Raw genomic sequence first — 23,965 nt, forward strand, 5'->3', positions numbered from 1 at the left:
TTTAAATGTGCACAGACAGCATACAACTGGGCTCTTAAAGAAGGATGCTGCAAAAGACAGCTCAGCGGGTTAGCTAACTATTGTTGAGAATGAGATGAACGTTTATAGCTTCCTGTAAAATCCTATGGTTTTTTACACTTCCAGCGACAAAAAATGAGTGCTGGAAAAAAATAGGGGTCGGGACTGCAACACGTTTTCTTCTGTCTCGAAATGACTAAAAAGTGCCCTTAATTCTTTTCAAAGTCTGAATCTGTATAACATACAGCCGTGTACTAGGGTAGTCAATTGAGGCGGAGGAGGGTGTTTAGCAATGCATCACAAATAGTATGCTCGCGCGAGATATTAACACCAGACATGCTGCACACGCACCACGACACTACAGGCAAGCAGATATAGATACCATTGCCCGCGTGTTCACGCAGTAAAGTGCCCATTGATCCTGCCGGATGCACAGGGCAACACCTCACAACTTGGGTTTCACCGGCACCACTCTCTTTGTACAGAGCGCGCGAATCAGTAGCGAATAGAAACTGGCACCCGGTCACCACACAGGAACGGAAACTACACACTGCACATTTCTGATCTGTGAGCGAACATGGCGAATTTCTTCTCCTTATCAGACTGTGATGTCATCGCCTTTGACCTGGACCACACGCTGTGCCGCTACAATCTGAGGGAAGCAAGCAGGGTGAGTGCTGCCCGCAGCAAGATCCACGCCCCCACTCCATTCACCGCGTCGCTACACGTGTTAGCAGTTCAAAAAGTGGGTACCCGCCACCCCTTTTCATCACAAATTGAATTAGTTCAAGAAACTACCAGGAACATTCTGAAATTGTAATTCCCAGACAGTGTTCTATGATTTGTAAAAGTACTCTATTTACAGCAGCAACCCCCCAGAACAGCACTGAATATAAAGAGCAGGAGTTTATACATTCGACTGCTTTGTTTAGGCTAGAAATGTTGCTTCAAAAAAACAATCAACATGAAAGATGCGTCGTTCGTAGAAAATTACAGTTGTGCAATTTAATTATTCTGCAGTTTTCTTGCAAACTCTAAAAGTTTGTCCGACATGATCCATTACTCTTCAAGATCGAATGGAAACGTTTGCTGGGGAATGGAGATACATGTTCAACGATCGCTGTTCTCGTTCAACGTGTGCTTTTCTTGCACCATGTCAACATGGCTGCGATGTTCTACTTCCCTCTTTAATAACCACACTCAAACCCAGAAAGCAGGCGGCCATCTTGTTATCACCCTGTTTCCAAATAATCGGCGACCCAGCTGGTAAAAGTCCAAGATCCTTCATTTTTTTTTCTTCTTCAAAAACACCAATTTCAAAGGGATGTTTTGTTAGTACCTAAACGCATTGTGTTCAAAAATGAATTTGTGAAACTTCTCCATAGTACACCGCTCCTTTTTATGTAGTGCTATAAGTATTTTCCTCCTTCTGTTAGATTTTACCACTTGTTTGAGATTACATATTCTTTGTTTTCTAATAAGTCTAAATAAACATAAAAACTTAAAAAAACAATGCGGAACACAAAAGTATAGGTCACATAATGCAGATAGGCCAACTTGACCCGTGCCTGTTGTTGGATTGTACTCCAGTCCTGGTTTTGATTTTGCACTTTGGACTTGTAGTAATAATGGGACAATCTATGATTCCAGATCCCTGAATGCAAAGTTAAAACCAGTACTGGACGAGCATCTCAAAAATGGAATGGGGTACATTGGCATGCATGCAGAATGCAAATAACAAAACTAGGAATTTACTGACACAAGGGAAAACTTGCGAGCTGATTACATGGTAGCAAAACATGTTCATTAAACCAGTTGGACCACAATGGACAGGTGTTTGACCTGAAATTGAAAGATGGTTTACCATAGCTCTCAACTCACGCGCTTTTGGCGGGTGCACCTGCCTTGTAAACAGCTGACTCACCCGCCAAGCCTCTTACACGCCCATTCATTTCAATGGGCCTCTCACCCGCCAAAAATAAAATCGGGTGTTTTCACCCACCTTTGCGACACAAATGGTTGAGAGCTATGGGTTTACACGTGCCACAAAAGCGCAGTTTAAACCTGCAAGTCAATATACTTTTTTGATTGATCAAAATTTTGCAGTACACTATAAACGTGGGAGGGAGAGCATCAGAAGCAGCAGGTGGTGCGCAAAGTTCCATATTGTTTCATTCGCGACCGCTCACCACCAACCTTTTTGCCAACAGAGCAGATGCCAAAGAAGTGTGGGAGCCCCTGTACTGAGAACGAACATGGGTCAAATACCCTGTGCTCTAGCACCTTGAAGTGTCTCTTGTGCTAGATGGAATTACCAATAAAGATCTCGGACCAAATAACTGGACCTCACAAAATATGGTAAAATACTCATAGCTCTCAACTCACACTCTTTTGGCGGGTGTCACCCGCCTTGTAAAGGGCTGACTCACCCGCCAAGCCTCCTGCACGCCCATTCATTCCAATGGGCCTCTCACCCGCCAAAAACAAAATCGGGTGATTTCACCCGCCTTTGCAAGACAAATGGTTGAGAGCTATGAATACTACTTTATTCTCAATTTAATAAAGCAGGGTAAACTGGCAAACAACTGGCTGATGCTCACACAGAAACTTGATTATACCAAGGTTATATGCCCCAATATGCATAATCTATGACAATATCCTACGTGGCAAACTGCAAAACCTGTTGACGGGAAGGATTGGTTAAGGGAACATATGTACCTGTGGTATTCATATGGGTTAGGACTTCATTGGCTGCCCCTTATCTGTAAGGCATGCCTCGAAGTACCTTTAAATACGTACAATACTGATTATAAAAGAGAAAATGGCAGCCGATTGCTCTATGTAACATTGTATAGCATGTTGTCCCATTGACCCTCTGATTGGTTGGCATTTTCACACAACCATGGACTTTCGACTCGTTAGCAGCACGTAAGCAAAACGAAACCCAGGTGCCTGAGTCACGTCAGACTACTCTCCACTTTCCCAATTAATCCATCATCTCTCTTCAGTCCTACCATAAACCAACGTTTCCCATCTGTAGTTGACCTTGTAGTCTTCTCTCTGTTCTGGGACGTTTGAGGGAGTGTAAGCACATCACCATCTTCAGCTGAAGCTTAATGAATAGCCCTTTTGGATTTCTAAATCACGTGTGAGGAGACCGCAAATTTGTCAATTTCAACCTCCTATTTACTGCTGTTTGACTTACTTAAACTGGGTGTTCTTGCTCCTCTTGGCCTCTAGAGACTTGTTCACTCCATCTTGCATTTGTATTTGTTTATTATTTGTATCGCGCACCAAACCCTGAGGTAACTGGGCACTTGAGAAACTTAGAGGTTACATACAAGGTGAAGCAAAATACATTACAGGGAAATGTGGAGACCCTAGTCTCCACACATTACATTACAAGCAGTGAAATGAGACCCTAGTTACAGGTGGGTCAGGCAACCAAGGTCATGTACTACATCATAAATAAACAGTGGTCAGATAAACGTAATGGTGATATCTTAGTGAGGAGGCTTGTGGCTCAGTCAGTTTTTTATTCTGGCTTTGAAGGTGAGGAAGGATGGTTCCTGTCTAAGAGGGATGGGAATAGAGTTCCATCTTTTGGCAGCTTGGACTCGGAAGCTGGCTCCTCCCGCTGTTTTTAGATTGAATCTTGGTACTACAAGGTTGTGAGAGAGATGATCTGGTGATGCGTGTGGGTTGGTATATACAGATTTGTTCGGACAGGTATTTCGGGGCTGTGTTTGTGAGACATTTATGCGTGATGGCCAGGGTGCGCAATGTGATTCTATCACGGATGGGCAACCAATTGACGTTGTGTCTGTGAGTGGATATACGGCAGGATCTGGGAAGGACAAGTGCTGCTCTTAGTGAGTTTTTCTGGAGTACCTGGAGTCTATTTAGATTGAGTTCAGAGGAGCCTCGGAATAATGTGTTGCAATAGTCACTTTAGACAGTGCAAGTGCTCTAGCTAATGTTAGGCAAATACTTGTAGATAGGTATGATTTACAGCTGTAGATCAGTTTACTTGTGTATGCTGTGGAAGACGCAACACTACTGACTTGTTTTTTAAGAGAGAGTGTTGAATCGAGGTAGACCCCCAGTGTTTTTATCTCTTTAGATACATTGATTAAGTTGCCGTCAATGACAAAGGATGTGTAACTGGTGTCAAGTTTATTCAGTCGTGCCTGAGTACCCACGATCATTAACTGAGTCTTATCGTCATTGAGACATAGACTGTTGGTGGCCATCCATGCTTGGATTTCGAGATAAATGTTGTTCAGTAGTTTGGAATCGTGGTCGTAGGATCCAGTGAGTGGGATGAGGACTTGAGTGTCAAATGCATAGTTAGTATAGATGACACCCAATTTGGCCAGGCGGTCGAATAATAGCTTCGTAAAAATGTTGTAAAGTGTGGGTGACACACAAGAGCCCTGAGGGACTCCACAGAATATGGGTTTGGGGTCTACTGAGGCTGATTTTTTTTTTATTAAAAAAATGTTATTTTTGAAATTCTCAAAACTGTTACAGAACAATCACACCCGCATTATGGCGTGTTACCCATACGCCATCCGAATCTCCCCCCCCCTTTTCCGCCTGTCCCCCCCTCTCAGTCCACTAAATTGTTGGTAGGTTGTTTCCTCCTCTTTGTATATCAGTGAGTACGCTGGATCTAGTATCTGGGTAAGTTAAGTCTCAGCGTCTTGTGTGCTGTGCCTTCCCGACGAGGATGATGCGTTCTTGTCTGGCTCGTTGATCAGGTATGTCACGAGTGGGCCCCAGATATCGGGAGGGCTTGCGTGTTGGGGCAATGTCTTGATGAAGTCCGACTCTACGTCCTGGCAGTAGAGAATGTCTTTCCGCCAGTTTACTAGTGTCGGGACCGGTCCCCGACCAGAGGACATGGCGACTCTCCTGCGAGCTAGGGTTAGCAGTACCCCTGCCAGTTTCCTCACTGCTGGTGAGAGCTGTTTCGTCATCTTGAGCAATTCTACCGTCTGAATGGGCTGTGCTTCCTCTTCTATGATTGCTGATGTCATCTGAAGGACTTGGTTCCAGAATGGTGTCAGCTTGGGGCAGTCCCATGCAAGGTGTATAAAGTCGGCTGAGAGGCTTCCGCATCTTTCACACTTTGCGGGTGCATCAGATTGTTGTCTGCTCTTTTTGCCGGGAGTAAAGTATGCCTGGTGTAAGAAGTTAAAGTGGATTTGCTTGAGACGCGAATTGAGAGCGATTTTCTATTTTTTTAGCAGGACATATGACCATTCCTCATCCGGGATTACTGACTGGAGGGACCTTTCCCATCTTGTTTTTGTGCGTGCATTGACGGGCACTGTGTCTGTTAAGATGGATTTGTAGATGGTTGAAACTAGTCTACCTTCACCTTGTGCCTGGATCACATTATGCAATAGTTGCCAAGTTGGGGGCTGTTGCGGGAAGGAGGGGAATAGTGCTTGGAGGGTATATCTGGTTCTTAAGTATAGAAACTTGTCTAGGGGGGTGTCACCACCTCTTTCTGTTGCTTGTTGGGGTGTAATAAAGGTTCCTTCACTAAATAAGTCACCCAGAGTGTTTTTCTGTAGCTTCTCCACCCTTTGGTGAAATACCCTTTCAGAGGTCAGAGGGATCCCTGTTATGAATTTGACCGGGTGGAGGGGCGAGTATCTCACCTGAACTTTGTATTTTTGTGCAAGCTTCCTCCAAATCCCATAGGTCGCAAGGACCACGTTCATAGTTTTAGAGGGTACTGGGAGCTGACTAATGATGACCGCCCTCAACAAATTGGGAGTTGCCAGAGCCCGTTCAATTTGCACGTGTGGTCTGACGAAGTGCGTGGCGTACCAGAAGCTGAGGAACTGCGCCTGAGCTGCCCAGAAATACCTCTCCAAGTCTGGGAGGGCTAATCCCCCGCTAGATACCGGAAGTATCAGCGTTTAGTGAGCGACTCTGGCAGGTTTGCTCGCCCATAGTAGTTCGATGATTAGGCTTTTAGTCCTCTTTAAAAAGGATTGTGGGATCAGAATGGGGATATTGGAGAATAGGTATAGCAGTTTCGGCAGGATCACCATTTTAACTAGTGAGGCTCTTCCCCACAGGGTTAACGGGAGAGACTTCCAACGGCTTACTTTCTCCTGCAGTGTTTTTAATACTGCTTCGTAATTATCTCGGAATACATCATGGTAGCTTAGTGACATTAATATCCCCAAGTAGCGTATCTGTGAGGTCTCCCACGCAAAATAATAATCATCTGTGAATGCTCTAGTAGCTGGGGTGAGTGGGAATATGATTGATTTAGTGTGATTGATTTTTAGGCCAGATATTGCCCCGAATTGAATTACTTCTCTCATGACTGGGTTTAGATTTTCGCTGGGGTGACGTATGAATAGTGCTACATCGTCCGCATAGAGGGATATAATCAGCCTGTGTGGGCCGATGCTGAGTCCTCTGTGGAGTTGTTGGGGTCGGAGGTTCGACGCTCGGGGTTCCATTATTAATGCGAATATTAATGCTGATAACGGACACCCTTGCCTGGTGCCTCATTGTAATTTGATGAGCGAAGATCTTGCCGAGCCCACTAATATGGCAGCTTAGAGGTTTGTATATAGCAGGGAGATGAGTCTAATGAATCGGGCATCTAGGCCCATCTGGGTGAGTACTGCAAATAGGAACGGCCATTCTACCGAGTCGAAAGCCTTTTCGGCGTTAAGTAGAACCGCGACGGCCTGGTGGGTGGGGTCTAGAGCCTCGATAATTCCAAACAGCCTCCTGATGCCGAATGTCGTACTGCGGCCGGGCACAAAACCTGCCTGATCCGCGAGCACGAGGCCGGGCATCAGCGGCAGTAACCTATTCGTGAGTATTTTTGCCAAAATCTTATTGTCAAGGTTTACTAGAGATATGGGCCTATACGATGCACACTCCTCTGGGGGTTTGCCAGTCTTGTGCAATAGGATAATATTGGACTCACAGGAAGACTGTGGGAGGGAGCCCATTTCCAGCGCCTCACTGTACACCTCCAGTAGAAGGGGGGGGGCTAGGGTATTGGCAAAGGCTTTGTAGAGTTCTCCCGTTAGGCCATCGGGCCCTGGGGCTTTGGTGTTTGGGAGGGTTTTGATGGCTTCTATTATCTCCTCTGATGTGATGGGTACGTTGAGGGGTTCACGCAGCTCCCTCTCTACCTAGTAGAGTTCAGTATCGTCAAGGTACCTGTTTAGGCCGTCAGTGTCTGAGTTGTATTTTGAGGAATACAGGTTTTGGTAAAAGGTTTTGAATTCTTGAACTATTTCCTCGTCTGTGTGCACCAGCATGCCTTGTCTGGTTCGTATCCTTTCGACCGTCGTCTGCATCCTGACGGCATTAGCCAGTCTTGCAAGGAGGACTCCTGGTTTTTAGCCCTCACCGTATTGACAGACTTGACTGATCCGGCCCAGGAATGTTAACTCCTGTTCTGCCGTGGTTCTGAATGTTTGTAACTCTTCCTTAAGTGCTGCTTGGGAGCGTGGGTCATTCGTGGTGGAGCATGTGAGTTTGAGGTGCTTTTAACGTTCCTCACTGGAGGTGAGTTCCCGTCGGATCAACTTAAGGATACCGTTCTCCTTAGCCAGGCAGACGCCCCTTATGAAACACTTTAGCGTTTCCCATATTGTGCCCATCGAGTCCACGGTGCCCAGGTTTGTTTCTAGGAATGTAGAGATTTCTTCACGTAGTTCGGACGCAAACACTTGGTCTTGCAGGGATCCAGGCTTGAAGCGCCAATGCAACAGGCGATATTTGGTGGCCGACGGGTTGCAGGTGAGGGTTACAGGGGAGTGATCTGAGAAAGTTTTAGGTAGAATTTGACAGGACCCCCAGTGAAAAGGACCCCTGGCCGATATGAACAGGCAGTCAATTCTAGATCTGGTGTTATGCACTGACGAGTGGAACGTGTAGTCGCGCTGCTCCCAATTGCTGTGTCTCCACGCATCTACGAGATCGTAGGCTCTGCATATTTCCTGTACCTGGAGGCTGGCTTTAGAGATGGACGGTGTCGTGGTCCGTGACCTGTCTTTCATGGGATCTAGGGCAGTGTTTAAGTCGCCCCCACAGATGATCGTGGCAGAGATTTGTGCTGAGAGGTGTGTGAGCACCCAGTCAAAGTTGTTTGCTCCATCTATGTTGGGTCCGTAGGAGTTGACAAACATGATTTCTTTGCCTGCTACTATCCCTCTCACTAAAAGTGATCTGCCTTTGGTGTCTTTCTCCATGTTTATCAGCCTAAAGCTGGTCTTTTGGCTAATCAGGATCGCCACTCCATAGGACGAGAATGAGGAAAAGTATCTATGACAGCCCAGTTTCGGGCCCATTAGCGTTCTTTTTCAGGGAGTAGATGCGGTTCTTGTATCATATGCTACATCTATGTCATGTCTTTTCAAGTATTGCAGGATCTTCCTTGTTTTAGAAGGGAGGTTGCCTCCCCTAACGTTCCATGTGGCAACTTCGAATTGTTTGTATGGCTTGCGTGTTTAAGCTAGAGTTGTTGCGTCTGACTTGAGGGGTCCCAGGGCGCAGTGAGTGCCAGAGGTCTCCATAGTGGTCGGGAGAGGGGGTACGGTACTGCACAGTGGTCTGGGGGGTCGGCATGGGTAGACGGCTCGGAGGCGCAATCCCAACCCCATTCTCCAACTTCCTTCCTTACATGGACAACCCCCAACTCATCCGTTTCATCACTTGAACGGGGTACGAACCGCAATGGTGCGTGTCCGTTACCCGGGTCCCCACCCATTAACAATAAACAATTGAGATGGCTTTGCTGTGCAAGGGGTGCCAGGGGCTTCCCAAGCTGCACGGCCTCAGAGTGCGAAACTCTTGTGTTTATTTTGGTAAAGTAGCTGTGTTTTGTACTTAAAACTCATGCCGTTGACCTTGAATTGGTTATGTTGGGTTTCTGTGGAATCTTTCCCTCTGCGCATGTGCCTAGTTGGGGTTTAGCCCGGGACAACCAGCACGATCTAAGAATGCTTTTGTCTCCTCCGGAGTTTGGAAGAAGTGGACCTTTCCACCGTGTTGAACTCTCAGCCGTGCTGGCAAGAGCATAGAATAGGTGATTTGGTTTTCCTTGAGCCTTTGTCTGCTGGGAGTGAATGATCTCCTCTGTGACTGGACTGCCGGAGAGAAGTCCGGATAAAAGTGTATTCTGTCTCTGTCGTGGTGTAATTCGCCTTTCTCTCTGGCCAATCGGAGAATGGTATCACAGTCTTTATAGTTAAGCAATTTTGCAATTATCAGCCTGGAGGGGGCACCCGGAGCAGGTTTGGAGGCTGGAATCCTGTGAGCTCTCTCTACCACAAACATGTGGGAGAGAGCTTTCCGGCTGAAGAGAGTTGTGCAGAGCGTTTCGACGAAGTCTTCCATTTTTGATTGCAACTGGTGTTCCCTCACCCCGACAATCCTAATGTTATTTCTTCTGGAGCGACCTTCCAAGTCTTCACATCTGGCGTTGGTTGCTTTCATTTGGGTCTCAAGTTGGGTGACTTTTGCCGCCAAGGTCGCTGCGCCGTCGTCTAGATTAGATACACGCTGTTCTACCTCGTTAAGGTGCTCAGTATGGGTGTCCATTCAGTGTTTTAGGAGATCCACTTTAGAGGTGAGTCCATCCATTTTATTGTTTAGACTTCCTATGCCCGGTTTTAGGTCTAGCAGGAGTCCTTTGATGTCGGTGGCAGAGGCTCACTCGCCCATTTGGTGTGCGTCAACCACTGGGGGCTCCGTATCTTCCTGGAGCCTGGGTGTTTTGGGGGCTGCTCTGGTCTCAAAGGTTAGTTTTCGCTGTGAGCTGTCCGTTTTCCCCATTGGTTTTACGCAGTTGGGGATGGCCCCGTGGGGAATGTGGTGCTTGTAGGCTGGTATCAATGCACCAGCGGTGCACTGGCGCTGGGGCGGTGTGTGCGCTGTGCAGGGATAGCTGGTGGTGGAGGTGAGACCCTCCGGGGCCAAGCAGACGGATGTGGCGCCTGACGCCGGTACGGTCCGCTGCCTTGTAGTTCCTGGGATGTCTCAGGAGCTCAATATGGGGTTCAGAGGGCAGAGTGCACGACTTTCCAGGTGGTATTGCCCAGAGATTGCTCTGCTCCCTTAGCTGATGAGATGGGTACTGATGGCTGTGGACGCCTCCTTGACCCACCCCGCCGAGGTATGGGGACCCAAAGTTCGATGCTCTTGTACGGGTGGTATGATCGGGTGGTGGGAGTTTTAAAAAAAAAAGAGTCTGCTCAAGTGCGGGGGCCCACAGGAGGGATACGGGATGCCAGGTCCTTGTTTCCTAAGCGTGCGCTGTACCTGACGTGACGAGTGGGCGGTGGAACGCCCGCCACCGGTCTCCTCTGGTCACTCCGGAGCCGGTACTGGGTGGTTACTGCCTGGGAGGGCCACTGTCCGAGGCCCTCGGGTCCCCCCCCCTGGCTCGGAGAGAATGGGGCACCGCGTGCCGCGCTGGATCCAGTGGTGAGAATTGCAGGGGAGCTCTGGGGGAGGGGGCGCCCCCGCGCCTTGTTTCCTTCTCCTCTCCGGTGCAGCCATCAGAGGCAAGCCTGCTCCCCCGCGGTCTTTCGGCACAGGCCACGGCCCGACGAGGCACGTCCGGCCCTTGCCTCTCAGGAGTGTGTTGGGGATAGGCGGCACTCCTCCCCCAGTCTCTGCGCGGCCCCAGGCCCTCACCTGTTGCTCCTCGGTCCGCTGGGCTCTCTCACTTGCATCAGGTGATCATCTCAGGTGGCTGCGTTTTGGGTCACTGCTTTGCCGTTTTTGGCCCACACTTCGCGTGGCTGTAGGGCAGCGCCTAGCCATCAGGGATAATGAACGATCAGGGCGGTAGAATAACGATTTATGCAGGATGATAGGATTAATTCTGGGCCGTGCGGGAGCTCACTAAGAAGCGGCCATCTTGGTTGGCCCTCTAGCGCCCTCTTCCTGCTGAGGCTGATGGGGAGAAAACTCTGGTGGTCCGATTTGAGAGGAAGGATTTAACCCAGTCCGAAGCGTTAGTGGAAAATGCTGCAGCTGTGTTGAGGTGCTTGGTGAGAATCTGGTGGTCGAGGAGGTCAAAGGCCGTAGATAAGTCGAGGAGTAGGAGGATTGCAAGCTTACCTTTGTCCTTCGCCTCGTCCATTTGGATCTTGAGGTCTAGGAGGGCAGTCTCAGTTCCGTGTCTGGTTCTGAAGCCCGATTGTCTGAGACCCAGGAGTTCATTCTCCTCTAGGTGCTTCTGAATTTGGAGGTAGGCCACCCGATCCAGGATTTTTAAAAGGAAAGGGACTATAGTGATGGGTCTATAGTTTGTGGGGATAGTTGGATCCAGTTTTTCTTTTTTTATGAGAGGCATAACCCAAGCTTCCTTAAGGTTGTTAGGTACCTATTTGGAGGAGAAGGAAGAATTAATCAGAGTGGTGATGAAGGGGGCTAGGTTTGTTGCTCCCTCTTTAATTATGGATGCTGGGCAGGTATCCCCTTGACAGTGGGAAGGTTTTAGGCTTTTTATGATGTCTTCAAATTCCTTTGACGTTACTTGTGTGAAAGAGAAGGGTGTGCAAGATTGTGGGGTTATAGCTGGGTCTGGAACAAAGAGAGAGTCGTTAGTAGGGCTCGCCTTTTTTGCTTCAATCTTGTTTTGGAGTAAAGTGATTTTATCTACAAGTGCTTGCTGGATTTTTGTGCACCATTCTGCATCTTTGATGCAGTAAATAGCGAAAGCTGACACAAATGCAGTTTTGTAGGTGAGAGTGGCCGATTTACGCCATGTGGATTCTGCTGATCTTTTGGTATTTCTGAGACTTTTTAGTTCGGGGGTGAACCACTTATTGAGGTGTGCTATGGGTTTGGCTTTCCTGAGCTTAAGAGGGGCTGCAATGTCTAGTGCTGATTTAAGCGTGTCGTTATAAACGTCTACCAAATTAGGAGGGTCAAGACTACTGAACTTGGTCTCCTTAAGGAGGTTGCTAATGAGTGGCTGGAGGCTGTAAATGGTGATGTTACGACAGTTCCTAGATAACGTAGGAGGGACTGATGTGGCTTTAGCGAGGAAGGTTCCAGGGATGGAGAACAGGATGAGGTAATGATCTGACCAAGCCACTGGTTCGTTCGAGGTCTGATACCCAATCTAGCGTTCAATCTTTGGAGTGGGTCGGTGTTGCATAGACCTTATCCACTGTTAATTGTCCAATACTTGGCTCTTGCAAACATTTTCTTCTTCTTTAATCTGCGAGAAATGTGTCTTAGCTATATAGCTTATCCGCTTACCCCCCTTGAGCCTTGCAATGATTCCTTAAAAAAGCACTCTTGATCTCAGGCCAACACAGACACCTTTATTTTGCACGCAAAGCTATTTCTCCAACATCTCCTGACTCTGCATCCCTGGTCTGTCTCTGAGGTAGCTCGTTTGAGTCTTGACATGAGCCAACGTCCATGTTCCTGTTATGGCTGCCTTAGCCACGTTATATTTTCCTTTATAGCAAACCTCTTTATGTCTCATCTACCTGGTGTTACTATTATTTACACCTATTGGTCAGCAAGTTACCTCATCCTCTTTGTATATATGATTACTTATCATTTCGTACATGTATCTCTTGTCACTTCAGTGACATTGGGCCTCATTATAAGTTTGCCGGTCCGGGAACTACGATACCAGTAAGCTTGCCGGTACCGTAGTTCCCGAACCAGCAAACTACGAGGTGTGCTCGCAGGTGCCTTTCTGCCCGCCAGGTCGGACCTGGCGGGCAGAGAAGCACCCGCGAGCACAGCATGTCGGATGCACCGGCACCATTTATATCCAGCCCCATAGGGCTCAATGGGAATGGGGACGAATATTTTTCCGGTGGCCAGGAATGGACAATTACGGGGTCTGGCAAGGCCGTAATGACCCGGTAATTGCCCATTCCTTGGCACAGGAAAAAAAATAATACCGGCGGCAGCCGTGCCTGTATTACAGGCATGGCTACCGCTAACCTCCTAATAGGGCCCATTGTTATTCTTAAGTATTTTCATATCATTTCAGTATGTCCTTGTATAGCTTCTTTTTGAGATCACTCTGCCCTCTTCAGATTTCTCTGAGCGCTCCATGATGTCCAAAGGTGTGTGCTGACATCCTTCCACTCTTTCAGTATGAGGGTACATTCAGTATGTTTGCCTGAGTGCATATCGTCTCTCATACACTCAATGCAGTAAATAGACAACACATGGGATCCCGCATATAGCTCTTCTGCTGTTCCAATATGACGGTGTGAGGGGGAGGAAGCTAGGGAAAACGCATCCACCTGCTCCTCTACATTTCCGCCTCTGGTCGAGTCCTCGACCATATTCTCCTCTGTCATATGACAGCATTATCCTAATGGTACACAGAATATCCAACGTCCTATGTATTTTTTATGCTCCGTAGGGTAGTAAAACATTGTCCCTGGATGTGCCAGGGGACTTTTCTGTATATTCTCACGGGTACTTTCCTCATCTTGCATTTATTCGCCCACTCTAGCATCTATATTAAAATGGAATTTCTACTGGCCCGTATTCAAACATATGCATCGTCTACTGTGTATGTTTTGCTTATCTATCGCCCTCCTGATCTTGACCGAGCATTCTGTGATGATTTTCCAGTTTGTGTTTGAACTCCAGCAGAAATATTCTAACCTTTTCATTGCTGGTGATTTTAATCTTCGAGCTAACAAACCTAGCAAGCATATGTTATCTCAGTTTTTAGCATTCTTACTGGATCTAGGCTTAATCCAACAGGTCACCTATCCCACCCATCGGCTTGGTAATACCCTTAATTTTATTTTTGCCTCAATTGCTACATCTCTGTTTTTCCGGCTCTTCCTATTTCTTGGTCTGACCTTCATGTTGTTCCATTCTCTGTCGCCGCGATCTGGACGACCATTCAGGAAGTGCAGCTGGCATTCCGCCTCCCATCAAGATTTAGCCACTCAAATTGGTTGCTCACTGTGCTCTGTCCGATTCTGTAATTTGAACACTCTTGTCTGCTGCATTCACTAACGAAGCTGATTCTATTGCTCCTATCAAGCGCTGCATATTAAAAACCCATTCATCTGAACCTTGGTTCAATGATGACCTTAAATCTCTTAGGCTATCTCGCAGGTAGGCGGAAAGGAAATGGAGAATTAGCTATGGCCCAGCTGACAAAGCACTCCTTCGCCAGGCCACAGGGGTCTGGAAGGTTGAAGCTGCCATTAATCCACTTAAAGCACTATTTAGTCTAGTTCAGTCTCTATCCTCATCTGCTCAGTCACATTCAAATATTATTCCGTCACAGGACCTTTGTGACCCCCTGTCACTCTTTTTTTTGACAAAAACATCACCATCATTTGGAGCAAGATCGCTGAGTCCTGCCCTCATCTTCCTATGTCTATTTTGCCTTTCTTGCATATCATTCTGAATTCGACCTGGTCCACTTTTCAGACTTTTTCACCATCAGACGTTCTGTCCGCTATTAATACATTCAAATCTGCTTCCCCCTGGATCCCATTTCTATTACTATTTCTATTATTAAAGATATTTCGGTTGATATCAATTCTTGGGTCACAGTAGCAGTGGATGACTCTTTCTCCTCAGGCCTTATTCCCAATGACCTGAAGCATGCGCAGGCGATCCTTCTGTTAAAAAACCTTCTCTGGATCCGGCAGTTCTGTTTAACTTCCGTCCTATTTCACTTCTTTCTTTCTCTATGAAGCTGCTCGAATCCTTGGTGTTTCCTTTACCGAGTTCTTTTCTTGAATCTTCTCTCTTTTTGGACCCTTTTCAATCGGGTTTCCGCCCCGGTCGGGGCACGGAATCTGTTCTTGTATCTGTGGTAGATGACCTTGTCCGTGTGGCTGACCAGGGTGGAGTAAGGGTGCTGATTCTATAAGACCTTTCAGCAGTGTTTGACACCGTGCACTACCCCACCCTGGTTGCCCGATTGTCTACCGCAGGTCTTTCTGGCCCGGTGCTTACCTGGTTTTCTTCTTTTCTCTCTGGTCACACTCAATCTATATTTCTCTCTCCCTTTTCTTCGAAACCTTTGCCTCTGTCATGTGGAGTCCCACAAGGCTACGCCTTGTCACCTATCTTGTTTAATATTTGCATCCAGCCACTCCTGGCTTTCATCCGCTCCCACGGTTCCCTCTGCTATTCCTATGCCGACGACGCACAGATTATTCTACGTCTTGATCTGTCTTGCCCCGATATGGCTGCTCGGCTTAGGAACTGCTTGAAGGCCGTGGGTGGATGGATAACCAGGGACTGGCTGAAATTGAATGGTGATAAGACTGGGGTTCTGGTAGCTGGATCTGTCTCCCCCTCTTTGTTCTGGACCCCTGACTTCTGGCCTGCTAGTTTCAGACCCTGTCCAGTGCTGGCTACTGTGGTGAAAGATCTGGGTGTTAACATTTCGGCATCTCTGTCAATGTCTGACCAGGTGGCAGCTGTCTGTCAAGCTGGCCATCTCAAATTGAGAACCCTCTGTATAGTCCTGCCGTTTATTCCCTCTCAATTCCATGCTCCTGTCGTATCTGCTCTAGTCATGAGCAGAATCGACTACTGTAACCCCCTCTATCTGGCTCAACTTGCCTATTTGATTCGTCGACTCCAGCTCCTGCAGAATATGGCTGCAAGAGCTGTTTTCCACCTCCCTTTTGGTTCTCACATGACTCCCCTCCTAAATCAGCTACACTGGCTCTTTGTGTATTGTCCCTAGAGCTTTTTACAAACTGGGGGCTGAATATCTCCAGGAACAATTCTGTGCCTATGTCTCCTCCAGAGCACTTCGCTCTCAATCTTCGCTATCGATTCAGGTTCCCCGGATAAAATATTCCCCGGGTAGGTGGTCAAGCGTTCTCCGTTTCTGCAGCAAAGGCCTGGAACTCTGTCCCATTCTCCCTTTTTATTTTTTTTATATAAACTTTATTTATTGAGCGATTCGCGTCTCGGCAACATTAGCCAAACATGGTTACATTTCAATACGACATTGAGTACCGAGTGATTGCTTCTTAAACATTTGTAACATTGTCAGATAGAGCATACAGTTTGGCAATTGAGCATTGTGGAGACATGTATTGCCTGACATGGGAACCCAGAGTCGCCGGGTGAGCCCCCGCCAATCCCCAGGCATTCCGATACACCCTCTCGGGATGCACTTTATGCTGGTGTCCGATCATGTTCCACCCAAGCAAGGGGTCAGTCTGATGTGTTATCCCGGGACAGTAAGTATGCAGTGAAGGGGTTCCAGATATTTTTGGGGCTATTCTGCAGCCCACAGAGGTTTGCATATTCTTTGTCCGTATCGCTTAACCAAGTCAAATCTTTCAGCCATACTTTCAACCGTGGGGGATGCACTCGTCCATTTCATCAAAACACAGCACCTAGAAGCTATCATGCAGGTTGACAGTAACCTTCAATACTATTTTGGCAACCTGGGGAGCCACCCAAACATACAACACAGTAAGTCGCAAGGCACTGCCTGCCCCAACAACTCTGATCTAATTTCTGCCATTCCCTCCCAGAATGGGTGCAATTTAACACAGGCCCACAGCATGTGGATAATCTAGGCCGAATCAGCATTGCATCGCGGGCAATTAGCTGTTTTTGTATTGTCGAATTGGTGTGCACATGCCGGGGAGATGTATGCTCTGTGCACCGTCTTAAGCTGAATTAGTTGTAGCCGGGAGTTGAATGCACCCCTGTGTGTAGTGCCACATACCACCGCCCACTGTTTGTCTGTGAGGAGTATCCCAGGAATCTTCTTTCCACTTACTCTTACACTTCAGGTTTTCCCGAGGTGAATCAGTCTGGATGAGCTTATAGAGCACAGAGACCAGCCCTTTACACCCGGGGGAGCACCTAATGTATTTCAACAGTGGAGTAGTGTGCAGGATTTCTGGGAACTCTGGTGAACACTCTCTGAAAGCCGTTCTCATTCTAAAATACTGCACTGTGCACTGAAATCCTCCTCCCATCTTTTCTACAAACAATTCCTGAGTGACGAATGCCCCGTCCGAGTACTTATGCTCCAAGCGGTTAATGCCTGCTCCCCGCCTTTCCTGGATGATAGTTTCATCGCAGGTCGATGCTAGGGTCTCGATATTCCAGATTGAAATGCCTGGGTCAAATGGGTGGTCCACCCGAGCCTATTCAGGGCTCTCTTCTACGCGTGGAATGTACACGTGACCGGGTCAAATCTGCATTTGTTTGAAACCTTGCCCGAGATCAGCACTCGCTAGACAGAGGACGGATGCACCAAGCGGCGTTCTATGCGCACATGCTCTTCGGTGTTTGATTAAGCTTGCAAAATTTGCTTGTTATAAGTGTCTTTATTGGCAAGGAAAATTGGCTCTTTGTAATTAAGGAATGCTATGATAAGGCTGTCCTTATTCGCGACTGAGGGAAGGCTTTTCCAGCGGGCCTCATCGTTTCTCTTTTCCTTGCGTAGTGCTCTCAGGTGTGGCGTGAACCACGTGTTGAGGTGTGCACAAGGTTTGGGTTTCCGCAGTTTAATTGGGGAAATAGTATTAATGGCTTTAAGTATGGTTTGATTGAAGGTATCAACTAGGACTGTGGGGTCCGCACACGACACAAAGCCATTTTTTAGTATAGGTAAGATTAGTGGGAGAATTTTCTCCCTTGTTATGTCCATTTTGTTTCTCGTGCTAATGGATGGTGTAATGTTCTGTTTAGAACATTGGTTGTTGGCTTTGATGTTAAAGGTTATCATATGGGTATCTGACCAGGCGCAAGATGTGTTAGACACTATGTTGATGCTGCAGTTCAGATCGACCAGCCAATCAAGGGTTCTCCTTTTGTTGTGAGTTGGTTCCTGGATGCGATGTGAAAAACCCAAATCAGTTAAGGTACTGGCAATGTCCAAGGCTTTATGGTCATTGGGATCTTGGAAGCCAAGATTGAAAACCCCAAGTAAGATAATTTGTGAGTTGTGCTTGCTGTTAGCTGCTACGAGGGAGGTGATATCATCTGCAAAGGAGGAAACAGGTCCTGGTGGTCTATAGATAAGGTGCAGGATGATGGTTTGGTTGGGTGACTAAGGCAGTTTGACGTACAGTAACTCTGCTGAAGGTATATGCTGATTAGGGATGAGTCTAAGGCCCAGGGAGCTTCTGAAAATGAAGGCGACGCCTCTGCTTTTGGATTGGTTAGTATTTCGGTTGCATCTAATGATGAAATAACCATTAGGAATGGCGAGCGAGAGTAGTGGTCCGGCTGCTGCGTGTAACAAGGTCTCCATAATGGCTAGGAAATCTAGACCTTGGGCTGCGATGAAATCTGCAATATCCAGCGCATGGGCAAGGAGGGACCTGGCATTGACAAGGGCACCGTTAAGCATGGTACCTTTTGGCAGTGGTAGAATTAGTAGTGTTAATGTTCGAGGAAACTTTGAGAGGGGTGTTCTTAATACCTATTACATTTTGGTCTTTGTGTGCGATTGTCAGAAGTATTGAGGGATTTGGCTGTAGTAGTGAGTGGGTGTGATTGACGGGCTGTGCGAGGGAATCTGGAGCCTAGTCTGAGGTTCCTGAGATGCAAAGCGCAAGGTTGATTCGGGGTAGGTTTGGCCGCAAAATGTTCCAACCATAAGGCAGGTAAGTTCAGGTACGGGTTGGGGGGTAACGCAGTGGTCATGGGCATGGTGCTGATGATGTGCTGTAGGCAAGGGGGCGGGAAGGCGGAAGGGGGAATGCTCTCTGACGGTGGCGGACTAGAGCTAGTAGTGCGTGCTGAGCACAATATAGTGAGCCTAAATTTCGCAGTGATGGCGGGCTGGATTGATCTAACCCTGCTGATGTTAGGGAAAGACCAGGCCAGTGTTAGTGTAGTGTAGAGTAGCAGAAGTGTGCAGCATATTAGATAAGGCATATACATAGTGAGATAGGATCTTGGCATGTGAGCAGATCAATTTAGGTCAAGTGGGAAGTGCCAAATGCAGACGGCATATGAAGTAAAATCATGAGAGGTACAATCATGCATAGGAGCCAGTCATTTCAGTGCACAAAGGGCCTACAAATGCAGTGGGGCGATAAATATAGATCAAATAGGGCACACCATAGTAGTGGATCAGGAACAATAGCGTTCAGCTATGATGCATAAAAAGCAGTTAGATTAACACAACTTAAGTCAGGTGGAGCTCACAATAGAACAAATAGGATCAGATAAGGCATACAGATACTATGGAACACAAGTACGCTCTGCTAGGGCACGCAATAGGTCAAATTGGCTCAAATAGGGCATACAGATACAAAGGAGCAGAACAATTAGTTCAGCTGGGACATACAGGATGCAATGTGACAGATCAAATTTGTTAAGCTAGGGAACGCAATGTGCTGAGGGACAGTTTAGCACAGTTGAATGGGACATGACAATGGGGAACATCGTTCAAATGTGTATGAGTTAGGAAATTTGGCGTTAAACATGAATGTCACAATGTAGCAGGGAATTCGTCGATATCGCTGATTATATGGGCTTGCGGGCTGCAGTGGAAAGTAAAAAGTCACCGGAACAGGAAGCACAACTAAGAGGATTGAGCGCTGTAGGGGGCAGGGGCTCTCATGATGTGCTGGGTACTGTAGGTATAGGAGCCTACTGGGGCCGTTGCATACCGCGGGCTAAGCGCAGTATGCCTAGCTCCTCCAGAGCGGGAGATAGTGCGCGAGCAGTCGCCTTATGGAAGGTGCAGGCAAGGTGATAATGCGCCAGAGGGCGGGGCAGTTAAAGTGGATGGACGCTCACCTTTAAAATATAGAATAGTGGCTGGTGGCTTACTGCAGTGAATAGGGGCAAACAGGGCCTTTTCTGGCCTTGTTCACTGGCCGGCGCTTCCGCCTACCGGCGAAACCTGCTACTTAATATGCAGCCAGGTTGCTAAGGAACGAGGTAAACAGAGCCTCGCTATTAATCCAATAAGTGAGACACATGAAAAATACTAATTCATTGTCTGAGTATTCCGCCCTAAATGGCTCCTCATCTGTCAAATCAGTCAACATATATCCTTCGCTGAGGGCTATCCCTGTCCTCCTTCTTCTTCTCTCATCCTCTGTCCCATGAAGAACCACCCTTTCCTTTCTACCCTCTGCAGCTTCTAACTACAAGGGGATCATCTGCCCTTCTTCATCATCCATGGGGATTTCTGGTCTAAAGAAAAATGTATCCGTTATTCTTAATAGTTTACCTATCAACCTGGGTAAAATAGAACAGAAACTCCATACAAAAATACTTCTCAATCTAAGGAAACTCTGCATAATTCCTTGTGGCCTGTGAAGGCTTATATAAGCTCTCTCACATTCATATAATTTATCCCTGGAGTAGAACACACTATTCCTTTCTCATTGAAAGATATGTTAAGTTCCGTCATTAAGTCACACGCTAATATGTTAACTGGCGTCTGCCTAGAATATAATAATGGCATTGACACATCATGTTCTCCTAAAGAGATTGGTAATTCGTCTGTGGAAGGACCTAAGTTCATTGCCGCAGAGAATCTGTGTGCATTCATGGCAATACCTGACATTGGATATTTTCCCTCGCGGATGCAGGAACGAGTTGCTCCGGTGTCTACAAGAAATGAAAATGTCTTGTCTCCTGTTGTTACCTTCACCCTTGGTTCCTCTTGGGGGTCTGGTGTCACAGATAGTACTGAACACATCAGGTCGCTCTGTGGGCTGTCCTATTGTGGATTTAAATCAATCCCTGTACCTGTAAAAGGATTTCCTCCTACCACGATTACACTCCCTATTTGGGGAGCAGGTGCTTGCTAGACTCCTGTATTCATATTCCACTGTGGTATCATGGCATGGGTGTCTTCGCGGTCTGAATTTGTATCTGTTGTGTTTGCATAGGTAATTGCTGAAGTTGCCCTTGTGTCGATTGCATTTGTAATGGCACTTGCTGTGTCTGCTGTAATGGCGGCACACGCGTCTGAGTCTGCGTGTGATCTTGGGCATGATACTCCTGTGGTACTGTATTATATTGCAGAACATAGCCCATCCCCCCTCTTGGAGTTTGCCAATTTTGCTGCTTGCCTCTTCTGCTCCTACAAGTTCTGGCTATGGGCCTCATTACGACCCTGGCGCTCCCGTACTGAACGGTGCCGGTACGGGACCGGCACCATTCATTGCGGGATGCCCTATTACGAGGTCCCCTTGCGGGACCCGCTCAGAATGTCTGGTCAGACCAGACGTCCTTAGCGGGTCCCGCAAGGGGACCAGGGAGCTAATAACGCGCCTGTTAATAACAGGCCTGTTATTAGCTCCCTCCCCATTCCCATTGAGCCATATGGGGGCTCAAATGGGAATGGGGATGGGTTTTTTCAATGAGGAATTACCGGGTCCTCCAAGGTTGTAATGCCCCGGTAATTCCTCATTGAAGGAACCCGACCTGGAACCCGTTATGAAGGCCCTATGTGTCCTGTTCTCCCGCAATTCCAACATTGCTGCGGTTGTCCGCCATTAAGTCCTCCTCCTCCCTGACGGTTCTGAAAACCACCTCATCTTCCTCCTCCAGACCCATTCCTTCTTCCTCTTGGCCAAGAATTGTACCCACCCTGATCCGTGGGGAACACTGAATTATTTTGCTGCGCTGGTCGCATCTCCTGTATCACTGCACCCTCATTACTCATCAATACCGCTCCCTCTATGGCTAATTTTGATAACTTCTTCTGAACTAACTTTGCCTCTTCCTGCTTTCTGCTCTCGGCTTTCTTCTTATTCTTCTCCTGTAACAATCGGGAGTGATGCACGATCGTCGACTGTATTTCTGGCCATGGTTGCCATAAAATGTGGTAGAATAATGCTACCTTTTTATCCCACGGTTCTCTTGTCACAAGGCGCTATCTCTCTTGAATAAAGGCAACAGGATATTCATCCTCTCCCATTTTCCTGGTCATAATCGGGCCCATATCTGATGTATCAGGATATTGTACTCTGAGCGCCCGCCAAACATCTGCTCTGCAATTATTAAATTGCGCTCCATCATGTGTCGTATTTCGTGCAGTCACGCCTGCGAGTCCTGCTCGCTTCCAAATGTCATCTCCCTTTGCGCTCTTTCGCTTTCTTGCATTTCTTCATCTGACATCATTATGCCCCAGCTTTTATGACTATTATCTTTCCACATCATCAAAGTCTAATCTGCTTAAAGACAGTGTCCTGTGCTCGTCTGTTATGATGTCATCTGACATACCTTCCGTTTCCCCCGAAAGAGATCCTTTGACATTCTCTTGGGTTCTATACCTTTCTTTATCCCTCATCTGCCCATATAAATCCCCAATTCTTTTCACTACGTTTTCTACTTCATGCTCATCAGCCCATGTTGGTATTCTTGGTATCCCTTGCAGCTCCCTCGGGGGCTGTTGTGATCCTCTCGATTCCTCATGTTGTTCTTACGTTTCAATTGGCACTATTCTTCTATGACATAGATAATCTATTTCATCATCTTTTTATCCCCTACTTCTGTTAATTTCTTCTTCCCTTCTCCTCATCTCCCTCAATTCATCTTCCTCTCACCTTTTTTGCAACCTACATACTTTAAGTTTTGCGCTTATTTCTCCTCTTGTTTCTTCTCTTCTAGTCTCTCCTTTTCTTTCCTCGCCTCATATCTTCTTCGTTCTTCCCTTCACTTGCTTTCACTTTCCTCCTCTTCTTTATATACTCCCTCTTCTTCCTTTTCTTTCTTTTCCTGGCTTCTCTTTCTTCTCTTTCTCGAACCCCATCAATGCCCTTATTGTCCAGCTTAAGTAATATTTGTCCTCCCATTCATTAATTCTGTGCTATTGTTATTCCCTTAGCTTTGTCCTTTATTTCCTTCTGGTTCCTTGCTTCTTCCTCTATCTCCATCTGTCTATCTTGTCTGTACCTCCTCTCATCACACTGTTTGTTTCCCCTGCGTATCAATATATATTTGCGTACTCTGCATTTGCTCTCTTCTACATTGTCCTCACTGTTATAAGCGTGGGGCTCGTATGTCAGATTAGCATACCCCCGCTGCTCTCAATTCTTTTAAGGGATAAAATCCCTTCTCCTCTGTATCTACACTCTTATTTTCAGGAGGGGACAGGGTAACCGAAGGCGTTACATCCTCTCCTTTTTGCTGATTAAGCATCCACTCCTTCTCAGCTGAATCTTCTATCTCACTCTGATACATTTTCCATAACTCTAAAATAGCCCATCTTTTCTGTAACTTCTTTTCCTTATATGTAGCATGCAAGTATGTTGTCATATGTCGCAATACTATTTTTGACAACAAACCCTCCTGAGGCCAGAGCTTAAGTGTCTTATTGGTCGTGCCTCGAACCCACTCCGAATTATACTTCCTTATTTTGGTTGTGTATTTGGACAATGTTCTGCATAAGTGTAGGAGAGGAGTGCTCCCCATGATGACAATTTGATCTTGACTGTCTATACTTACCCAACCTTTTATTCTTCTCTTTATTTGTATCCTCCTAATTGACATCAATCTTTTGATGACTAAATGTAATTATCACTTTAGTTTTTTACTATCGTTTTACATCTATTAATCTAAACACAACTCAAACTTTAAACTGACATATTTATAACCCCATTCACATGTGCACTTCAATTACCTTTCCCTGCATACACCTTCCTTTATTTCCTTTTAGTAAATGTGTTTCATCTCATTTTTTACTCCATCTTGGAGTTTGATACGCACTCCTCTTGTTGGCCTTGCCTCCGGAATCCTTGATCCTTAATACCCTTATTTGGATTTTCTTTAGTGCGTACTGTAAGGAAGGCATGGTATCAAACAGTAAGACAGACACAAGTGATCACAGTTCAAGGGTGTTTATTGTACTTCAACTGGGTTTGAAAAACGCCTATTTAATCCTAAATCTAAAGATCGGAGCAAGGTACGACCATCAAATAATAACGCAGTCCTAGTGGTCACTTGTCAAAACAAAGGGGCCTATACT

The 23,965-nt window shown here is 46.7% G+C and overlaps 1 protein-coding gene across 1 annotated transcript in view; it reads left to right on the plus strand.

The window, feature by feature from the left end:
- Positions 1-349: 349 nt before the first annotated feature.
- Positions 350-23,965, plus strand: part of NT5DC1 (5'-nucleotidase domain containing 1) — a 1,710,051-nt gene continuing 1,686,435 nt past the window's right edge. The window contains exon 1 of the mRNA XM_069607866.1: positions 350-688. Coding sequence (XP_069463967.1) covers positions 596-688 — 93 coding nt within the window. The 5' untranslated portion in view covers positions 350-595. The remainder of the gene's footprint in view (positions 689-23,965) is intronic.

The sequence above is a fragment of the Ambystoma mexicanum genome, chromosome 4q, assembly GCF_040938575.1.
Source record: "Ambystoma mexicanum isolate Mex_15411 chromosome 4q, UKY_AmexF1_1, whole genome shotgun sequence".
NCBI classification, from domain to species: Eukaryota; Metazoa; Chordata; class Amphibia; order Caudata; family Ambystomatidae; genus Ambystoma; species Ambystoma mexicanum.